This window comes from Thermobia domestica, chromosome 2, assembly GCF_964235325.1.
Source record: "Thermobia domestica chromosome 2, izTheDome1.hap1.1, whole genome shotgun sequence".
Classification (NCBI taxonomy): domain Eukaryota; kingdom Metazoa; phylum Arthropoda; class Insecta; order Zygentoma; family Lepismatidae; genus Thermobia; species Thermobia domestica.
The window spans coordinates 56,019,796-56,039,012 of record NC_137455.1 but is presented as its reverse complement, the minus strand read 5'-3'; the positions used below and the strand labels follow the sequence as shown (position 1 = coordinate 56,039,012).

Sequence of the window (19,217 nt, the reverse complement as noted above, 5' to 3'; positions counted from 1 at the left end):
ATTTACCTCTTTCTTGAGAGGAATACACTTATCAAAAATATTACATATTGTATTATAAAATGATTCTATAGCCGTATCAACCTCAGAATAACAGCTAAGGAATATCCAGTCAATATTTTGAAGTTCAAAATAGAGTTGCCTAAAATTAGCTTTTCTAAAATTGTGTGTGCTGATATTACTTTTTTTAAAAAACCTAATAATTTGCTTAATTTTACTGTTATGGATAATGCCAGGTGGTACACATCCTCCTTAACTAAAGGAAATGTGTCCCTAGTGACTATTACGCTGTCTAAGTTCGAAAGTACTAAATCTAAAGTTTTTCCAAGGTTATTCCTAATATTATTAAAAGATGCAGATGCTATATTGTACAGCGACATAAAATTATGCAAGCATTGATATTTGGCTGAGATATTCAGGAAATTAAAATCTGTGCCTGTTATTTCTATTAAGTTAAAATCACCAAATAAGAGGATAGTGCAACTTTCCTGACATTTTGACTCTATGCCTTGAAATACCTCTTCATACTGCTCTACCTTTGAATTATGTACAAAATACACAATACAAACATATATGGTCATTTTATCAGTTGTAATCTTTGTTAATATACAATATGTACTTATTTCAGAGCAGTATATAGCAAATATCTTATATTTTTTCAGCACAACTAGTAACACTCCCCCTCCCCTTTGTTTTCCTGTTTCTTTTTGATCTTTATCACATCTAAACACTGAATATCTGTCATCAAAGAGTTCTGTGTCATAATTGTCACTTTTCAGCCAGGTTTCACTTATTCCAATTATATCGTAGTTTGATGACAAGATATTACAATAGAAACTGTACGTTTTGCATTGTTTCCAACTCACGTGAACCACCTTGTGAAGAAAGTTCACTGTAATCACACACGTCACTAACACTTTCGAGCTCTTCTAACACAAATGGTTTATTATCAATGTACACTTTATCAAATCTTAAGAAAGCGCGCTTACCTTCTTCTCTGGCTTTTTTCATGTGCACCGTCAGTTTCTTTCTCACTTCACGAACACGCGCGGCAAAGTCCTCAAATATTATAGTGGGAGTCCCTTTTGCCTTATACGCACTTCTTAAAATCTCTAACTTCCGTTTATATGAGAGAAACTTCACAATAATGGGCCTGTTCCTGTCTCTGCCTAGCGCTCGCTCAATTTGTTCCGAAAGTTCAATTCCGAGGCGTTCTTGTAGAAACTGTCTTAGTGCATTCTCACAATCTTCTCAAGTCTCGTTGTTCTTCGCAAAAAATTCTCAAGCCTATTTATTGTATTTCGATTCATTACAATTTCTGCCCTAAGTCTTTTGTTCTTCTCTTTCACCTCTCTTAACTCACTCAGCACACTTTCTAACCGTTTACAAAATTCAGCATTGCTCTCGCACAGGCCACTCATTTTTCTTTCCATTGTCTCCAATTTTACGAACACATTCTCCAGGGTTCGGGGCCCAGGGTTGGTCTCTAAACTAGCTATGACTAGCAGAATTGAGACAACTACTCCTACAAAGAATAAATTAACGTTACTTCGGAAATGTATGCTATGGGGATGGCAACACTTCACACGCAATTTTGCGTTGAAGAGTCCAACACTAATTCTCCAATAATCAAGCTACACCCCCATGATATCACGCTTCACCGATTCCTGGAGCACCTACAAACATGTCTTACTTCAGCGAGTGCCTGCTATTTCCAGGGCCTGCTATTAGAATAATTTGAATAAAGAACGTTAAAAATATAGAAAGTGAACCAGACTATGTTTTTAAAATGTTATGAAATGGGTTAATAAGCGTTTGCAATTATTTTCTTAGAAACTAGGAATCCGAGGACATAATTTACAACATTACAATAAATTATTGGGTATTTAAATTTCTGCACGATATGAAAGAGCTTGTAATTGTTTATAAGATTTAATAATATTTCGTAAATATGAAATAGATCGCATTTCCAAAATAGTTACAGTATATTGTTTATTGTTACTGAGGTTTCACAAAAAGTAAATAAAACGGTGCTAACGTTAACGAAAGCACTTGTACACTTTACAGAAATAATAGATTTGGTGTACCGGAAGTAATAACAAATACAGAGAGAGAGGAAGCAGCATTATTTTAAATGTTACAATTTCTATTGGAGATATTAATTTAGTTCATCACTTTTTTTTTAAACATTATTTCACTGTTATCTAAGATTTTAAGAAATTTATGTATAACAGGTGTAGAAATGATGGAAGTCAGTAACATTATTACCTTGGTTAATATTAAACTTACGTAAAAACGGACATTGAACCTATTGTAGGATAATTATGTACTAATATCTTATTAAGTAAAATCAATGAAAGAGAAGCCTATTCATTTTCCAAGACGTGATGTGTCTCACATCACACTACTAACATTTGACTTCCTATACGTTAAAGTGTGGGCTATCATCAGGGCTGGATTTACCATTAAGCAATATACGCATAGGATATCAAGGCAAGAGAGCATCACAGAAACTTTTCATACCATAATTTATTATGGACCATATGGTGAAATATTGCAAATGGTGCAGCTGAACTAAGATCAACAAAAAGGGCCCAATGTTAAATGAAAAAAATTACATATATCTATCTATCTATCTATCTAATAATAATAAAAAGTACTCAAAACAAAACATACACACAATACTTCGTCTAAAACATAACCTCCTTTGCGGAAGTAATAATATAATAATAATAATAATAATAATAATAATAATAATAATAATAATAATAATAATAATAATAATAATAATAATAATAATAATAATACCATCTTACTGTGAATTTTGTTTAATTTCGAAAAATAAAATTTTATTTTATGATTTATTATTGTTTGTATTTTGAATTACGTATATATGGGGCACCAAAATTTTTTAAGTGCTTAGGGCCTGTACAGGTCTTAATCCGGTCCTGTTTCTCGTATAGAGTTGTATCCTAGAAGATTTTCTAATGCAGAATCGTATTAAAAATGCAATTCAATTTGGTTTTAATGCATCACACCCATCTTATTATGATTATTTATTGCATATATTTGAATATCAACACAGTGTAATATATTGTTGTAATTATAAGCTATGTATGATTATTATACCGGTTGTATTAAAAGTCTGGGGCCATAGGCCAACTTTGAAATATGTGGTTTTAAATCTAAAATGGTGAAAGTTTCCAATCGCATCAGCTGTTTCGACTCCGTACTGGTAAGCGCGCTATGCTAAATGAAAAAGCAACGTTGTCACTTTTCTGAACTTTGAAGATTTTCTTTTTACCCCTTTAGGAGTTGCATCTCACAACATCCCATGTTACCTGCAACCTAGGGTACGAGAATATCATGTCTTCAAAATTTCGATGTTCTATTCTTAATAGTTTCGGAGATTCGGAGAACGCCAGAAAAAAATTTCTGGCCTCCTTTTTCCCTCCCATTAGAAGTCGAATGTAGGAAGCACCTATCTTATATGCAGTCTGGGTACAAAGGGATTATTTCTGCATAATTTCAAGGATCTACCTTTAAGAGTTTTGGACACCTGCTAATGTGAAAATCAGAGAGTCAGTCAGTAGAATTCATCCTTATAACTAGATCTGAAAATTCAATTAAGGTCATTCTTTCTTTGTTCAGTTCCATTATTTGACTACGATCACTACATTTATCGTAGTTATTGGGTTTGAAGCTGGAAGTATTATATATATATATATATATATATATATATATATATATATATATATATATATATATATATTTTCTGAGAAATGATATACAAATAAAATGGATAAAAATAAGAAATAGAAAGAAAAACTGTATTCCGGCGGTTCAAAATTTCTGCGAAGTTTACAACACTAGTTGCAACTCACTTCGTAACATCAATGTGCTATAGTATGTAGCAGACAGCTCTGTGTTTTGTGTGTGCAATACATGGTACAAGTTAAAATTTTTTCAATATCTAATAGTTAGTTCACCTGAAACATACATTATTTTATTTAACACTTTTTTATTACTACTAAACTTTTATAAACCCAAACATTTTATGCCTCGTCTTTTCTGTTATTTAATTAATATCTATTTTAATTCAGAATAAAAATACATTTCAACAGCAAACATTTATATAGCATATAATAGATGAAATCAAAGGTTAATATATAGCTATTATTCAGCTATTAAACTGTTGAGTAAGTATATATCTAATTTCAGGGACTCGGCTTTGGTGTTGTGAATAAACTCTTCTTGAAGTTTCCACACCATTGGTGGAGTAATGCCACAAAAGGTTACAATATACTATGGGAAGAAGATGAAAATAATTCTTCGAAAGTTGATTCAGAGGTACATTATGTCTTCATTTACTTTAAAAGTATACGTAAGTAATAATGAATTCAGACGTATATTTTTAGAAATTTCAATTACTACAGTGTAGTCCCGGTAATCTGAGCACGTATAATCAGAACATCCGGTTAATCCGAAAGCTCCGGGAGGATTTTTTTAAGCTAAAATACGCACTTTTAGGATATTAGTAACTAAAAGAATGAAAATGGGTCCATGTTTCCGTAGAAAACAAAGGAAACCTTCGTTAAACACAGTATTTTTCTTTAATACCTGTATTGCGGCCTTAAGCCACATTGAAGTTTGAAATAGAATTAGGGTTGCCAGACGTCCGGCTTTTGGACATAAAAATTAATGTTCGGCTTTGTATCCAAGCCAGACGCGCTTTTGTACTCCTTTTCGAGTTTGGAGATTAATTATTAAAACAAGTTAACAAAGTTTCAAGATTGTCAGAATGGAGATAGAATAAATAAGTTATTAGTACCATGATTTAAGAAACCAAATTCCTTCATTTGACTCCTTGTTCTCTGCTGTTAGAAAGCTAAAAAAATTGATGATCTTAACATGAATGAATTCTATGATGAATATTTTTACTGAAGGAAATAATTTCGTCTGGAAATCTTCAGGAACTTGTATCTGATAAAGAAAAGTATGCACGAATTTTTAAGGAGTGTTCGTCTTATCTTACATTTTCTTCATGTCAAATTGTAATGCAGAATGTGAAAGAATATCCTCAAGAATGAAATTACTTTGGACGGATGTTAGAAATAGACTTAGTGTTGATACTGTGAAGGCTAAACTTCAAATCTCTATGAATTATAGCAGTGATGGCGATTCTGAAACATGTTTGTATGCCACAACGTATAATAGAATGGTTCCGCCGAACAACGTTGCAAGTGACAACAATCCAAGTTCACAGAAATCGAAAAAAAACTATATGTTGATTATGTATAATTTTTAAATTTGCTTTTTCAATTTCAAACTGCCTTTATATCCAATGATGTTACATAGAATTGGAACTTCTATTACAGTAGCGTTGTTCTGTTAAAATCTCAATGTGACAGAAATTATCGCTTGCAACGTTGTTCGGCGGAGCTATTGAATAGGTTCTTAAGTGACAAATCATGGATAAAAGCAGCTCAAACGGACAAAAAGTATCATTAGTATTGCTCCCTGCTAGTCCAGTCATCATTTTGTAATTGTACTTTTGTATTAGTTTACTTTAATAATGTATTAATTTCTATATTATTTTTTCTTTTTCTTTTTCTTTAAAATATGCTGTTTGAAATAATCTGGAAACAAACTTAAGTTTTGGTAAAAGCGATTTTTGTAGTGATTTTTTTTAAAGTCAAAATGTCCTCCTTTTTGATTTTACAAATCTGGCAACCCTAAATAGAATACTGTGAACGTACTGTACAATATTGAAACTTATAAGTTTAGTATGAGTGAAATACAGTAATGTAGTAGAATAAGTACTGTACTGTACCACAAAACTGAGCGTACAATACTGGTAGTGTACAGTACTAGTATGTACACTCATGTCCAAAATGATTGTCGCATATCTATAACTCTCTTCTTGTAAGAATATAACTTGATAATGATTTTGCAGGGTATTTTTAATATTGATACTATGTGTATAATCAGGAAATGTATATTTGTGGTAAATTTCATAGGAAAAGAGTTGTAAATACGAAAATTAGAATAAGTAAAATAAAATGTTGCTAAATGGACAAGAAAGTTTTACTTTCGTTTTATTGTTCTTATTTACTGCGCTTTTGACATGAAATTTACCACATACATGTCTTTGCCGATTATACACTTACTAACATTATAAGAAATACCGGGCGAATTCGTTATCAAATTATATTCCTACAACAACATTTATAGACATACGACAATAATTTTGGACATGAGTGTACATAGTACCGTGTTAGTATTACTTGCTACAAGATAGTATACACTGTTACAAGGTAGTGAAGAGAGTATTGGACGACGCGTAGTTTCGCCATCGTCTCATCAATTACTGTACTTACTGTACATGGCAGAAAAAGGCATCAAATTTTTCCAAGATTGCTAACATTTTTCCAGTACAGTACATATACTGTAGTCAGAAAACGTGTTTTAAAATACTATACATTATGTATTACGACACAATAGACCCGTTTACCCGCTTCAAACTTCGATTTTACTGTTATTCCGGCTAACCCGAACAACTATGTAATCCGAACAGGGTTCGGTCTAAATTAGTTCGGATTAACGGGACTCCACTGTATTTCATTTGCAGTTTTAGAAAGAAAACGAATAGTTTTTTTTTTTTTTTTTTTTTTTGTCACGTGTGTCTTTCAATATGTAACTTTTCTCTGTTTCTCCTTAAGAGCCTGCCCTACTAAAAATTGTACAAAATTTACCATTTTTCTTTTGCTTGATTATTTATCAGTGAAATGATACAATGAAATGCAAGTTACCACAATCATAGATAATGCTATTCTACAACAGAAAATATGAATCTGAAGAATGTTCAGTGTTGCCATCCATTGAAATTACAGTGTTGCCAGAAAAACAATTTCCCTAAAATCTAAGTTAAGGCAGCGAGTAGAGGAACAAACTCAACTGCATTTGGTTACGTATCATATTGTTTTGGTTTCCTGTGAACTACTTTTTAAACAATAGTTGTATTTAGTTTGTAATAAACAAAATAGTTTTAACATATAGTTATTAGAACTAAATAATAATGTTAATTAAAAAGTAGTTCACAAGAAACCAAAACAACATGATACGTAATCAAATGCAGTTGAGTTCATTTCTCTACTCGCTGTTTTAACTTAGATTTTAGGGAAATTGTTTTTCTGGCAACACTGTAATTTCTATGGATGGCAACACTGAACATTCTTCAGGTTCATATTTTCTGTTGTAGAATAGCATTATCTATGATTGTGGTAACTTGCATTTCATTGTATCATTTCACTGATAAATAATCAAGCAAAAGAAAAATGGTAAATTTTGTATTATTTTTAGTAAGGCAGGCTCTTAAAGAAACAACTGGAATTAGTTTTAGTTCTATTTCAGATTTAATTGAACTAACAAAGGCTCTGTTAATATTTTTTTATTATTGAAAATTGCAAATAGAATTTGAATCCAAATTACAGGGACATTGTTTGACATACTCTGTAATACCACCAGGTTAACAGTGTTGTTAACCCAACATAGTTATATTTTTCAAACGACTTTCAAACGTATTTACGTTTTATGTATTTATGTTTTTCAAATATGTCTGTTTTTACATATTTCAAATCTGCACGTTAAACGAAAACTTACAATATCAAGTTTGTTATTCAGTGTTGCAAACTAAAGTCACTACAGTATCACAAATATCCAACTTTTGGTAGCCTCTACAGCAGAAATAACGCAAGTGAAATGGATAGTTAAAGTTCTTTAGGATCTAATATTGTAATAATGATACGGTGGATTTCGAATGAATACGAACAAAGTTGTAAGGGATTGAAAATTTGATTTTTTTCAAAGCCTTTATTTCGAAAAAATGCTTAGATAAGAACCTCATCCAATTGCATAGCTGATTTTCAATAGAACCGAAGATCATAATGTTTATAGCAATTTAATATCTTAAATTGTTTTGAAGATGGAACTGCAAAAGATTATATAATTTCGAAAACTTACTGTAATTACACCTGCCAAGAATTATTGTTATAGAAGCAAGGTAAATAAAAAATGTCCCACAAATACTCTATTTTAAGTAGAATATCAAATTTAACATTTTTTTTGATATCTCCAGAATGATGTGACATATCAAAATTGCCGTAAATTGCATTATGATCTTTATGTCTATTGAAAACTGTCTACGTAATTGGATGTGATACTTATCTAAATACTTTTTCGAAATAAAGTTCTTTGCAAAAAGTCAAATTTTCAATTCCTTATAACTTAATTTGTACTTGTTCGAAATATGTCATATGATGACCGTAGTATTCGGTACTAAGGTGCATTACTACGTCCGTTCCAGTTGTCTTAATACTGTTGTAAAATCCTCCAAAATTCAGTTGTTTTTCGATGTTTGTAATACTGTAGCGTCCTTGGTTTTCAACATTGCATAACAATTTTGGTATTGTAAGTTTCTGTTTTACATGTAGATTCGAAATATATAATAAGTTGACGTAGGGCTATTTGGAAAAAAAGAAAAAAAAAACTTTACGTTGAGTTGACAGCACTGTTAACTTGTGATGTTACAAATTGTCAATGTCCCTGTCGATGGTACGAAATTTCAGTGTTATGTACAGGTTTTGTCTGTAAAGTAATATGACTGGCTCCCGCGCGGCGCTTCAGTCGTCAGCAGCCCGCTCCAGAGGATCACGCGTGGCGCAAAAGCTGTTTTTGAGTTTTTGTCACGGCTGAGAACGTGAAAAATGGAGCGTTCGCTGAAGCAGTGTTACGCGATTAAATTTTGCCTTTACCTGGGCAAACTGAACAAAGACGCTTGCCTTGGTCAAGTAGGCTTAAAGGACAACGCCCTGTCAAGACCCAAGGTTTTGAGGTGGCTCAGTACGTTTACGAAAGGATGAGAAACTATTGAAAATATGGAGCGAACGACGGTCAGAGTCTAGGAGATTTTTCACTTTGGCCACAATTTTGTCTAAACCACTCGTTGAAGGGCGTCCAAATCGCTCCATGTCTTCATCAATTTTGTTCATTTACTTTTTGTGTGAAAGAATATGCTTTCGTGATGATTTTACATAAATTTCATTAGAATCTGATAATAATCTTCGGAGCTGGATCATGAAACTCTTCAACTGCTGACAGTGTTAATATCATAATTAACAGAATTCATTTTGTGTATGTTCACGCATAACTTTAACAAACATATACAGATTTTGATTATTATTTTTTTAATTTTAATGAATATATTTTCTCGTAGATTCCATATAAATTTTGTCAGGACTTGATGATAGTCTTCAGAGTTTGTAAAATTCCTCAACAACAGATAGTGTTAATATCGTGTGTATGTTCACGTATAATTTCGTAACACGTTGACCAATATTTTAATATGTATATATATGTAACGCAACGGTAATTGTATTTTGGGAAACGCTTGGCAATATTCTGTGTTGCGTTGCCTTTTCTTATTATTTATAAACGTACTAGCCAAAACGTAAAACACAACTTATAGTTTTTAACATGGGTCGCCACTTCTTATAAAAAGAAGAAAAACTTACCAAGGAACTAATTTTCCTTCAATCATTCACGTGTTCAGGTTCGTTGTTTCAAGACTTGTGCTATTATAATTTCGTTGCCATATGACACCTTATATTAAATCTGAACCACAGTCATTGTAAAAAGAAGAAAATACATATATAGCAGTCATTTCTGAAGGACAGTAAAATATTCAATTTATTTGACACTTACTGTACGGGTCAAAGTGTATGCAGAAAATCTTACCGTTGTTTATATACGTAATATTTCACAGCTGTACTATAATACTTTAAACTGGAGATAAGTCTCTTGAATATTTTCTGTTTTTAGGGACAATACTGTTACTTATAAGTGCAAACACCACATTCTAGCACTCTAATTATATGAATAACCATCTGCTTTCAAAGTACAACCATGACGTTTTAACTATTTTTCCACCTTGCATTTGCACTTAGTTTTCGTTTATAACTTTGAAGAATAAAATGCACAAAAAATGTTGTACTGTAAATATTCGATTTCTTTGAAAAATATACTTATCCTGCTCATCAATTTGTTAATTTCTGCAATTTCTGTAAAATAAGCAACGACACTTCAATCTTCTCTCCTTTTTTGCCGCGCAACTCAGGACGGTGAACAGTTCAGCTTATTCTCTTTCTTTACGGAAATTCTTTCCAAAAGCACAGCATACAAACTATAAAGACTAACTTTGACAATTGTAAAGACACTCTAGTTAAACAATCACAAACACACCAAACCAAAAGAGTGAACCATAATCAGAATTACATAAACAAATGAAAACATTATAAACAGAATATTCAAAAGATTGTAGGGGAAAAACTGAACGCTACATATATATATATATATATATATATATATATATATAATGTGTGTGTGTGTGTGTAAAATATGTTGGTTCACCCAGGTTTCGTAGGTCCACGTATTTCGTAGGAAATTAGTGTCCTGTCTTTAGATTACGTATAAACTGAACTACTGAAGTAACGAAAAAAAATGAAAAATTAAAATCAACTTAAAAGAAAAATAACCAACTTCTAAAATGCACTACAAAAAGAATAAAAACTTTTAACGAGGTTCTTAGAAGTCTGGAAAATCAGGGAATACCAAGGAATTTGATTTTGTCAGGAAAATCAGGGAAATTATTGAAAAGTTCTTTAACACGTTCGCTGCTGAGAACGCCCATCGGCGTCCAGTACTGAATTTGGCATATGCGCCGGACGCCTCTTGGCGCTTGTCCCTGCAGCTGATTCACTTTCCCGCCAGCGCTAGTGCAGGTATTGATAGCGCTGGCGGGAAAGTGAATCAGCTGCAGGGACAAGCGCCGAGAGGCGCCCGGCGCATATGCCAAATTCAGTACTGGACGCCGATGGGCATCCTCAGCAGCGAACGTGTTAATGTCATAGAAACCAAGTAGTTGTTCTCGATAAAGAAGGTAGCTTTAAAGTAGTAGGACTATTTGTAATTAGAGATCGTGCAATACAACAATAAGTTACGGATGCATTACATTATATTAAGGTGTTTGTGCCATGATTTGTGATTAGGTTTATAACTCTGAAATAAGTTGAGCTACAGCATCTTGAATCCCCTTATGTAGACAGTATGGCGCTTCTGACCTTCTAAACTTAGATACATAGTCTTTTAACCGACTTAAAAAGGCTCGGGTTCTCAATTTAAGCCGTTTATATATAGATTTGTTGCGTAAAATTTCATGGGACCTAACTATAATTTTCGGAGCTAGACTATGAAACTTACCAATGACTGACAGTGTTCATACCATAATTGTGTGTATGATCACTCATAATTTCGACTTACTTGTATCAATTTTGCTGATTTACTTTACTTCTTGTTTGAAAAAGTGTGTTCTAGCGGTAGCTTTTTTTTAAGAATCTGACGTTAATCATCGGAGTGAGACCATGAAACTCTTCAGTGGTTGATAGTGTTAATATCGCAATGAGCAATCTTCATTGTGTTCATGCTCACGCATAACTTCAATACAAATATACTGATTTTGATTATTCGTTTTTAGTTTCAAAGAGTACTTTTTCGTAGGTTCCATATAAAATTTTATCAGGATCTAATAACATCTTTGGAGTTGGAGTTCGCAACTGCTGATGAGTCTTAACACTGAGTGTATGTTCATATATAATGTTGTATTGCCTAAACTTAGTATATAGTCACGCAGTTTCTAAGCCGACATATTTTATAGAAAGTGTGTGTCCTACTTTTAGTTCAGGTATCGAAACTAATGAGGTTACGAAAAATTGAAAAATTAAACTTTTGTCAAAAGGGCGAGCTTTGTCAGGGAAAGACAAGGAAAACAATTTACAAAAATCTTTGGGAACTCTATTTAAGGAAACAACTAAGTAAGTTAATTAGTTTGTTAGTTTTTAATTGTACTACAATTTATGGTTATTGATTTGTTTGGAAACTACCGTGGTAAAGCGAACATCATCAACGTATTAACACTGTGGAAAAATAGTGATCACCACCCAAAAAATCAACCGTTGGCCAACACATATTTGGTTACTAGGATTGAGTATGTATAAGCGCATAAATGAGTAATATGCGTATTTTCATTTATTATATTCATATTATTAGTTACCCAATGTAGCTGTTATTGCATTCTAATAGATTTTCTAGTCATCGACGGAAAAAAGCAATATATTGTATATTACATACAATTTGTATATTAAATAAATTCATTCTTATTCACGATTTGTATTACAAAGAAAGTACATTTTAAGTATAAACTAAAATCAATAAGATACAAGAAAAATATGTAAAGTATAATGAAGAAGAGTGCCAATATCATAGAAGAAGTACATGTGCAATGCAGAAATATTTACGTAAAACTAACAGTAGTATTCTTTATCTGCGCTTAGAATACATAGCGAATATATAGGGTGCCCTTCCACTATAGTTCATGACGCAGCTTCGTAAATTAGTCTGGCATGTCCCACCTTCAGAAGAGCAATACTTGCTTTTAAGCTTACTCAATATTTATGAACTACAGTAACCTTCCTTGTATGGTTGTGATTAATATGAGTCATTCTTGCGTAAATTGCCTAGATATATATTGTTTTTATACGAAATTACTAGCTGATTTTAATATTTCAACAAGTTTTTATTCCATTACACTGTTTCTCCTTGAAATTACACTTGGTTCTTGAATTATTTCTAAATATAGTTCACTTCATAGCTTTAAACATGTACTATAGTTATAAATGTTAATAGAAACAATTTAAAATTATTTATAAAGTAGAATTACAAGTAGAATCCATTAAAACTGTTAGTTATCTTATTTTGACGTATAATATGCTTCTGGTAAAAGATAGAGTTACAGCAACACAACAAAGAAAAGGTAAGGCACTGACATTTGACGCTATTTGTAATTGGAAAATTAAATTTTTTCCCTGATTAAAAAAAAAAAACAAAAAAAAACTCGTTTTCTGGTCTCTCCTTTAAACTAAATAGGTATTGGTTGTCGAATTATGATGTGGTAGTTTACTAGCGTAAATTACTACTATTATTTCGTTATTTATTGTTCGTTATGAGTTGACCTGCATTGGCGTAGTCGAGAAACCATCTTCGTATCAACCTTATCTCTGATTAGGATAATGTTTATTTTCCGTTGTATCCTCGTTCAGGTGCGACTCAGGGATCACGTAACCTTTGCGAAATGAGTACGTGGGGAAACCTGGAGGGCAGAGCCATCTGAAGAGTGGTGTTGACTACACCACCTTCTGTACCTACCGAAGTCAAGAAAGTATGGAGCTTCATCTGTGGTGGGCCATCCTGACCTGTTCTGAATGGGGGATTTTTTTTACCTTTACCTTATCATTTATTATATAATGTAATAAGTTTCCATTACACCAAGTATATATTTCTTAGTGAAGCAATTAACTAGTGTATTGATTTGTATGCGTCAACAAAGATAAAGCTGACAATTAAGTCAATTGGTTATTAAAATAACGCTCAATCAGAAGAAGCTGGGAAGGAATACACTTACTTAATTTTCGTTATGTTTTCAAAAAGTAGATATACTAGAATACATCTAACTAAAACCACTCGTACATTTTATCACAATTGTTAAATTGCTAATGCATATGTTACTGATGTTTACAGGACCCTACGACTTGGAAATATGCTATTAGTGGATTTTATTCAGTTTACAATCAACCTCACATTCTAAGGACCACAGTACCTGGAGAAGCAGCAAGAATGTTGGAAAGAATGGAAGATAAAGAAATCATTGAAACATGTTTGGATGTCTTAAGAGAGATTTTTGGAGATAAATATGAAATCCCTGAACCAATTGGATTCATAAGGTACAAATAAAATCAAGATTTTTTGGGTTATAGTTAACAGAATGTACTAGTAGTGTCATTTCAGGCTTTGGTGGGGAAGGGCAAGATTCTTTACCGGGGACGATTGTCATATTGTCCCCCTGAATGACACCACTAAAATATAATGGCCTCTAAGAATGATTTCCATACTTAAATACCTAGGTAGTTGAAGAAAATCTGATGTTTGACTTACAAACATGTCTGAGTAATCGCGTAGCAGGACAGCTATCGTGTACAATGCATTTTAGCAAGATCAAACTCCAAAATTACTGTCAAATAGATAAGGTAACCTATGTAAAAGTAGATTTAACCAACTCCGCACATTATTATTACGTATTATTTATTACTGGATTGAGATGGACTGAAGTGGCACTTTGCCGAGTATACTGCAAGAAGAAATCGCATGGATGTACAAAAGTAATTTTGAATGAAAACCATGAAAAACCCTTTAAGAAACGTCCTAATATACTATAGGTGTCTTAAATTTTGTTAGAAGAAGAGAGTTCTTTTTCAATCACTTTTATCTATCAAGTTGAAAAATCTACATTTATCCAAAGTGTACGTAATAGATTATTAGCTTAATAGTGAAATCACTGCTTCTAGCACGCAATCAGTAAAAGTAGCAATAATCAACACTTACATGTGAGCTTGAAACAGTACTCAGTTTTGAGCCAAAATCTCCTACGTGTTACGGCTATGTCAGTGCGAACGTAATAGAAATTGTTTTAATTATATTCTACTACTTACAGAATACATCCGCATCTGTGGAATAAATTTCCTTTATTTTGTTTTATTTTTATTTATTTATTTTCGTTTTTTTAGAGATGAGAGATTATGCATTTTCTTCGTACATCACACAGTTCACTCACTCTATATGTATTACTAAATTTAAGTTCATGAATGATGTTTGTTTTTAAAGAGTACTTTAAGTTCCTTCACCACGTACCCATGACAAGCTATTAGATGGTACTACAACTAAGCTTACTAATTATTCTACTCCCGGATGTCACATTAGACCCTTCTCACACATCTACAAAGATATATTCACAGAAAACTAATATCCATGTTGATATCCATCTAGTTCTACACCTGCAGTCTGTATCTACACGAACAGATATGTCGTGTACATGCATTGCGGATATTCACAAATAACAAAAACTCGACAGATACTGTAAGCTTGTTGAAGGTATCTGACAACTGAGTAGTAATGTATTTTCGGATAACAGAATTCATAATGTGATTTATGAATAAGCGATTGTTGACAACTCTGAGTCATTCTTACGAAATATTAAAACATGAAGTAGCCATGAATGACTCAACTACAGAGGCTCAGAGACTCAACTACAGAGATAATGAAAGATGTGTGAGGTGATGATTCGATCAAAACTTGGGATCTAGATTCTTGTAGTTATTGTTAACAACTTTTTTTCCTCCCAAACCTTTCAGTCATAAATGAAGCTTTTTTTCTGCTTAGTATGTACAGTCCGCAGCAAAAAACCTGCAACATGAGAATGTAAGTTTATTGTGAAACGACGAATTCTTTTGCTCCAAAATAAGTGTCCAGGGGAGGACGCCGAGGTTTCTTGTGGCGTGATTTGTGCCACTTAGACGTAATGTCGATTCCATGCGCTGTTTCACAATAAACTTACATGCTTATGTTGCAGGTTTTTTTGCTGCGGACTGTACAAGTCACTTCATTTCCATTTTTATTTTCTATTTTCCTGCTTTTTATGTAGATAAGGGTCGGTCGGGTAGAAAAGCAATATGGCTGAGTTTCACTCGTTTTACTAAAGAGAGACTGAAACAACTTACATTAGAAAATTTGTATTTCCTCATTATTCTATATGTAGTAATAAATCAGTCTCAAAATTTGTTTTAAAAAAAACCTATTCATTAAAAATCAAATATTAGGTTGCCTGCGGACAAAATACTCGGGACGGGATGCTGAAAAGTTTCTCTGGTATGTAGGTAGAAATGCAAATTCAGGAAATTACAATTCCAAATTATGTGGTACATAACATTTGAGTGTGCCAAAATTTAAAAATTCTTGAACTATAATTAATATAATTGAATAGTAAGGAACGACAATTAACAGTGGTAATTGGAAAATGCAGTTTTCTATATTATTATTTTACGAAACTAAACGGGACTATTAAAGTTGATCTATTACATAAACATGTTTATATATCTTGTCATTATATTGGATATATTGTCATTGGATTGTCATTATATATTGTATTATAAAAATACTATAGTTTCTATTGATTTGGGTTTGTTTGATTTGGGTTTATGTCCTCCATGAGCAACAGGGCTAAATAAGATCAAATGTATTATAGGGAGCTAGCTTGTTTACCAGCGGGGCTGAGGTAAAGGGGGAAAAATTTCAACAATTTTTCTGCCTGACTTGCAATACTCCCTTACCCTCCTTCTATATGTCAGCGTTGCCAGGGTTAAAAAATTGTCACATGAATGTCATTCTGCCAAACTACACGGCATTTTACAGATGCCAAAAGGAAAGGAAAGGAAGAGTTAGTGTGAGTTGGTTATTTGTTGTGTGCTGTTGTGGTTGCGGTTTTGTTGCTTATTATTCATTTGACAATAGCTTCACAGCGTAAGAGAGAGCAAACTATACACAGCGAAGCTAGACAAGTAATAAGGAAGGCCATAGTGCAGTGCGACGAAGAAGCGAGGGAGAAAAAACTGAAGCATTTGTTATCACAGCCTAATTTGCGTGTGTCCACGTATACAGAGATCTTTGATAGGGATTGCATAATTGCATAAACTCTTTGAATTAAGTGAGTATTAGCTGAATTTTTTGACAACGCACTGGCAACCTTGCCCAGGACCGTCGAGTGACCGTTTCTTGGCGACGGGGTGGGGAACCTGCCAATCAACTCTGAATTCCTCAGCCTTGCATTAAAGCTAGCTCCCTATAATACTGTACAGTTTAAAGTGGAATTGGAACACTGTAGTGCGTTCGATGCTTTCCCGCCAGGAAACGGACCCGGGACTTCGTAGACATAAAACATACGCCCTAGCCACTAGCCCAGCCAAGGAGGGCTATTTACGCTTCTAAATTCGATGTTTATTACATCGATTTATCCATTTGAACAAAGTAACAGGAAAGTCCGAAGTGGTACCTATTTAGTTCATAGCGCAAAAAAGTGTTACTGTCCTTTGAACACTTACCCTTATGAAATGCTTATACAAAATAATAAAATTCGTCTTTTAACCTGTATGTGGATAATTTATTTATAGTCTTTTTTAAATTATGAAAACGAGTTGGAAAATATTCACTAAAAATACAGTTCATGTACTGTATATTCAGTTATTAGAAATTGTAAACCTTATTTCGAGTAGAACTTATTGTATTTCTTCATTAGAATCTGTTTACAAAATATAATTTTTCTCTTCATTTTATGTTGCAGGTCGAAATGGTTCACTAATAAACATTTCAGAGGATCTTACAGCTATAGAAGTCTGGATAGTGACAAAATGGACGTATTCAGCAAGGATTTAGCGGAACCACTTACAAACCCCGAAGGAATTCCTGTAAATATACAACATGTGGTTAAATGAAAGAGAAACTACAACATAGTAGATTTAGTATATCAGTCATTAATATAACGTTATTAACAATGATGTTCATCTAATTACACCCATAATTGCGCCATAGAGCGTTCACCTCCGGTGCTAGGGGTCCCTGGTTCGATCCCAGGTCGCGCCGTGTGGACTTTGTGGTGGACAAACACCGTGCTCGTGGGTTTTCTCGGGGTTCTCCCATTTTATTCATTCCACCATTTCACTCATCTCTCATCATCACAGTCTTCTTTAGCCTCACCGGCATAAGCGTGGGACGTAAAAATAAGATTTCATTTTGCATAATTGCGCCAATGAACTCTATTTCATTTCCTTAATTAGCAGATATAATACCTATGTAAAATTACTTAAGTCCTGTATTATTGCTTTAAGTGTTTTCGAACTCTCTTTGGATGTTCCAGCTAAGGATCTTCTCACAATTATAAGAGTATACAAGGACTGTTCATTTTATTCCCAGACTGATGCTATAAAAATTATAGGGAAGACTTACCACCTATTCGTGATTGTTCCCTTCAAAGTACTTTCCTGTTAAATCTCCACTTTATTTCGAACTTTATCGCCTTCGCTGGAAGCAGTCCTGAAATGCTTGTTGTGGAATCTGTGAGTTTCCCAGTACTGTAATCCTGGATGTCCTTGATGGTGTCAAATCGTTTGCCTTTTAAGGTGGATTTCAGTGTAGGGAACAGTAAGAAGCCATACTGAGTTAAATCTGGCAAGTAGAGTGGATGGTATACGATAAGGATAATGTTACGGACCAAGAAGTCAAACGCCAGACTTAAAGTGTCCCATGGAGTATTGTCATGGTGCAAATGCAACTGTCCAGATACCAATTTTCCGGTCATTTACGACGAATGGAATCGCATAACCGTTGTAACATAGCTGTGTAGGCCACGTTATTGACAGTATGGCTACGCGAAACAAGTGTGTGATGTATGATCATGAACTGAAGAAAGGAAAAAAAAAGGAGAATCAGTAGCATTTTCAGTCGGGATCGGACTTGTCTGACCTTTTAGGGTCTAGAGGATTCAGATGACTTTAATTGGGACAACATTACATTGGTTTCGGGGTCATACCCTTAAATTCATAAATTACTGTATGCAATACTGGCCAGAAATGTCAGATCGTTGGCGTCTGTTTTCTCCACTTCCCTGCTGATAGTGGCACGATTGTCTTTCTGGTGATGTGTGAGAATGATCGGCACAAATTTCACCCATACACACCACATCTCTAAGTCTTAGTGTAAGATTCGGTGACATAAGCTGATGAAAATTTTCCACTTTCCCACAATTTCATGGACACTCATCAATAATATGATCTTACAAGTGCAATGACTGAGCAATTTTCCCCTCATTCCGATTCGCGGACGGACAGCCAGAACGGGAATCATCCTTTTTTACGGATGTTCTTTCAGTTTAGAAACGTGACGTTGTGTGTCTCATTGATGCACTTCCTAATGCTACTTGTCTATGTAGCCGTTTTTTTTTTTTTTTTTTTCAAGTTTGAAACAAAAGTTAATAGATTCATTTTTCCTTCTGATCACTTATTATTTCTAAATCCGTCTCGGATCACACAACACGCAGCACTCAATCACGTTTCACTTAATATAACCTAAGGAGTCACGGTGGCTCAATGGTAGAGCGCTTATCTCTGGTACATGGGGTCCCTAGTTCGATCCCCGGTCAAGTAAGTTTGTGATGGACAACATCGTGT

The 19,217-nt window shown here is 33.5% G+C and overlaps 1 protein-coding gene across 1 annotated transcript in view; it reads left to right on the top strand.

Annotated features, from left to right (window-relative positions):
* Positions 1 to 19,217, top strand: part of LOC145672458 (peroxisomal N(1)-acetyl-spermine/spermidine oxidase-like) — a 71,444-nt gene that overhangs the window by 50,510 nt on the left and 1,717 nt on the right. The window contains exons 6-8 of the mRNA XM_081741615.1: positions 4,219 to 4,347; positions 13,687 to 13,889; positions 17,336 to 17,459. Coding sequence (XP_081597741.1) covers positions 4,219 to 4,347; positions 13,687 to 13,889; positions 17,336 to 17,459 — 456 coding nt within the window. The remainder of the gene's footprint in view (positions 1 to 4,218; positions 4,348 to 13,686; positions 13,890 to 17,335; positions 17,460 to 19,217) is intronic.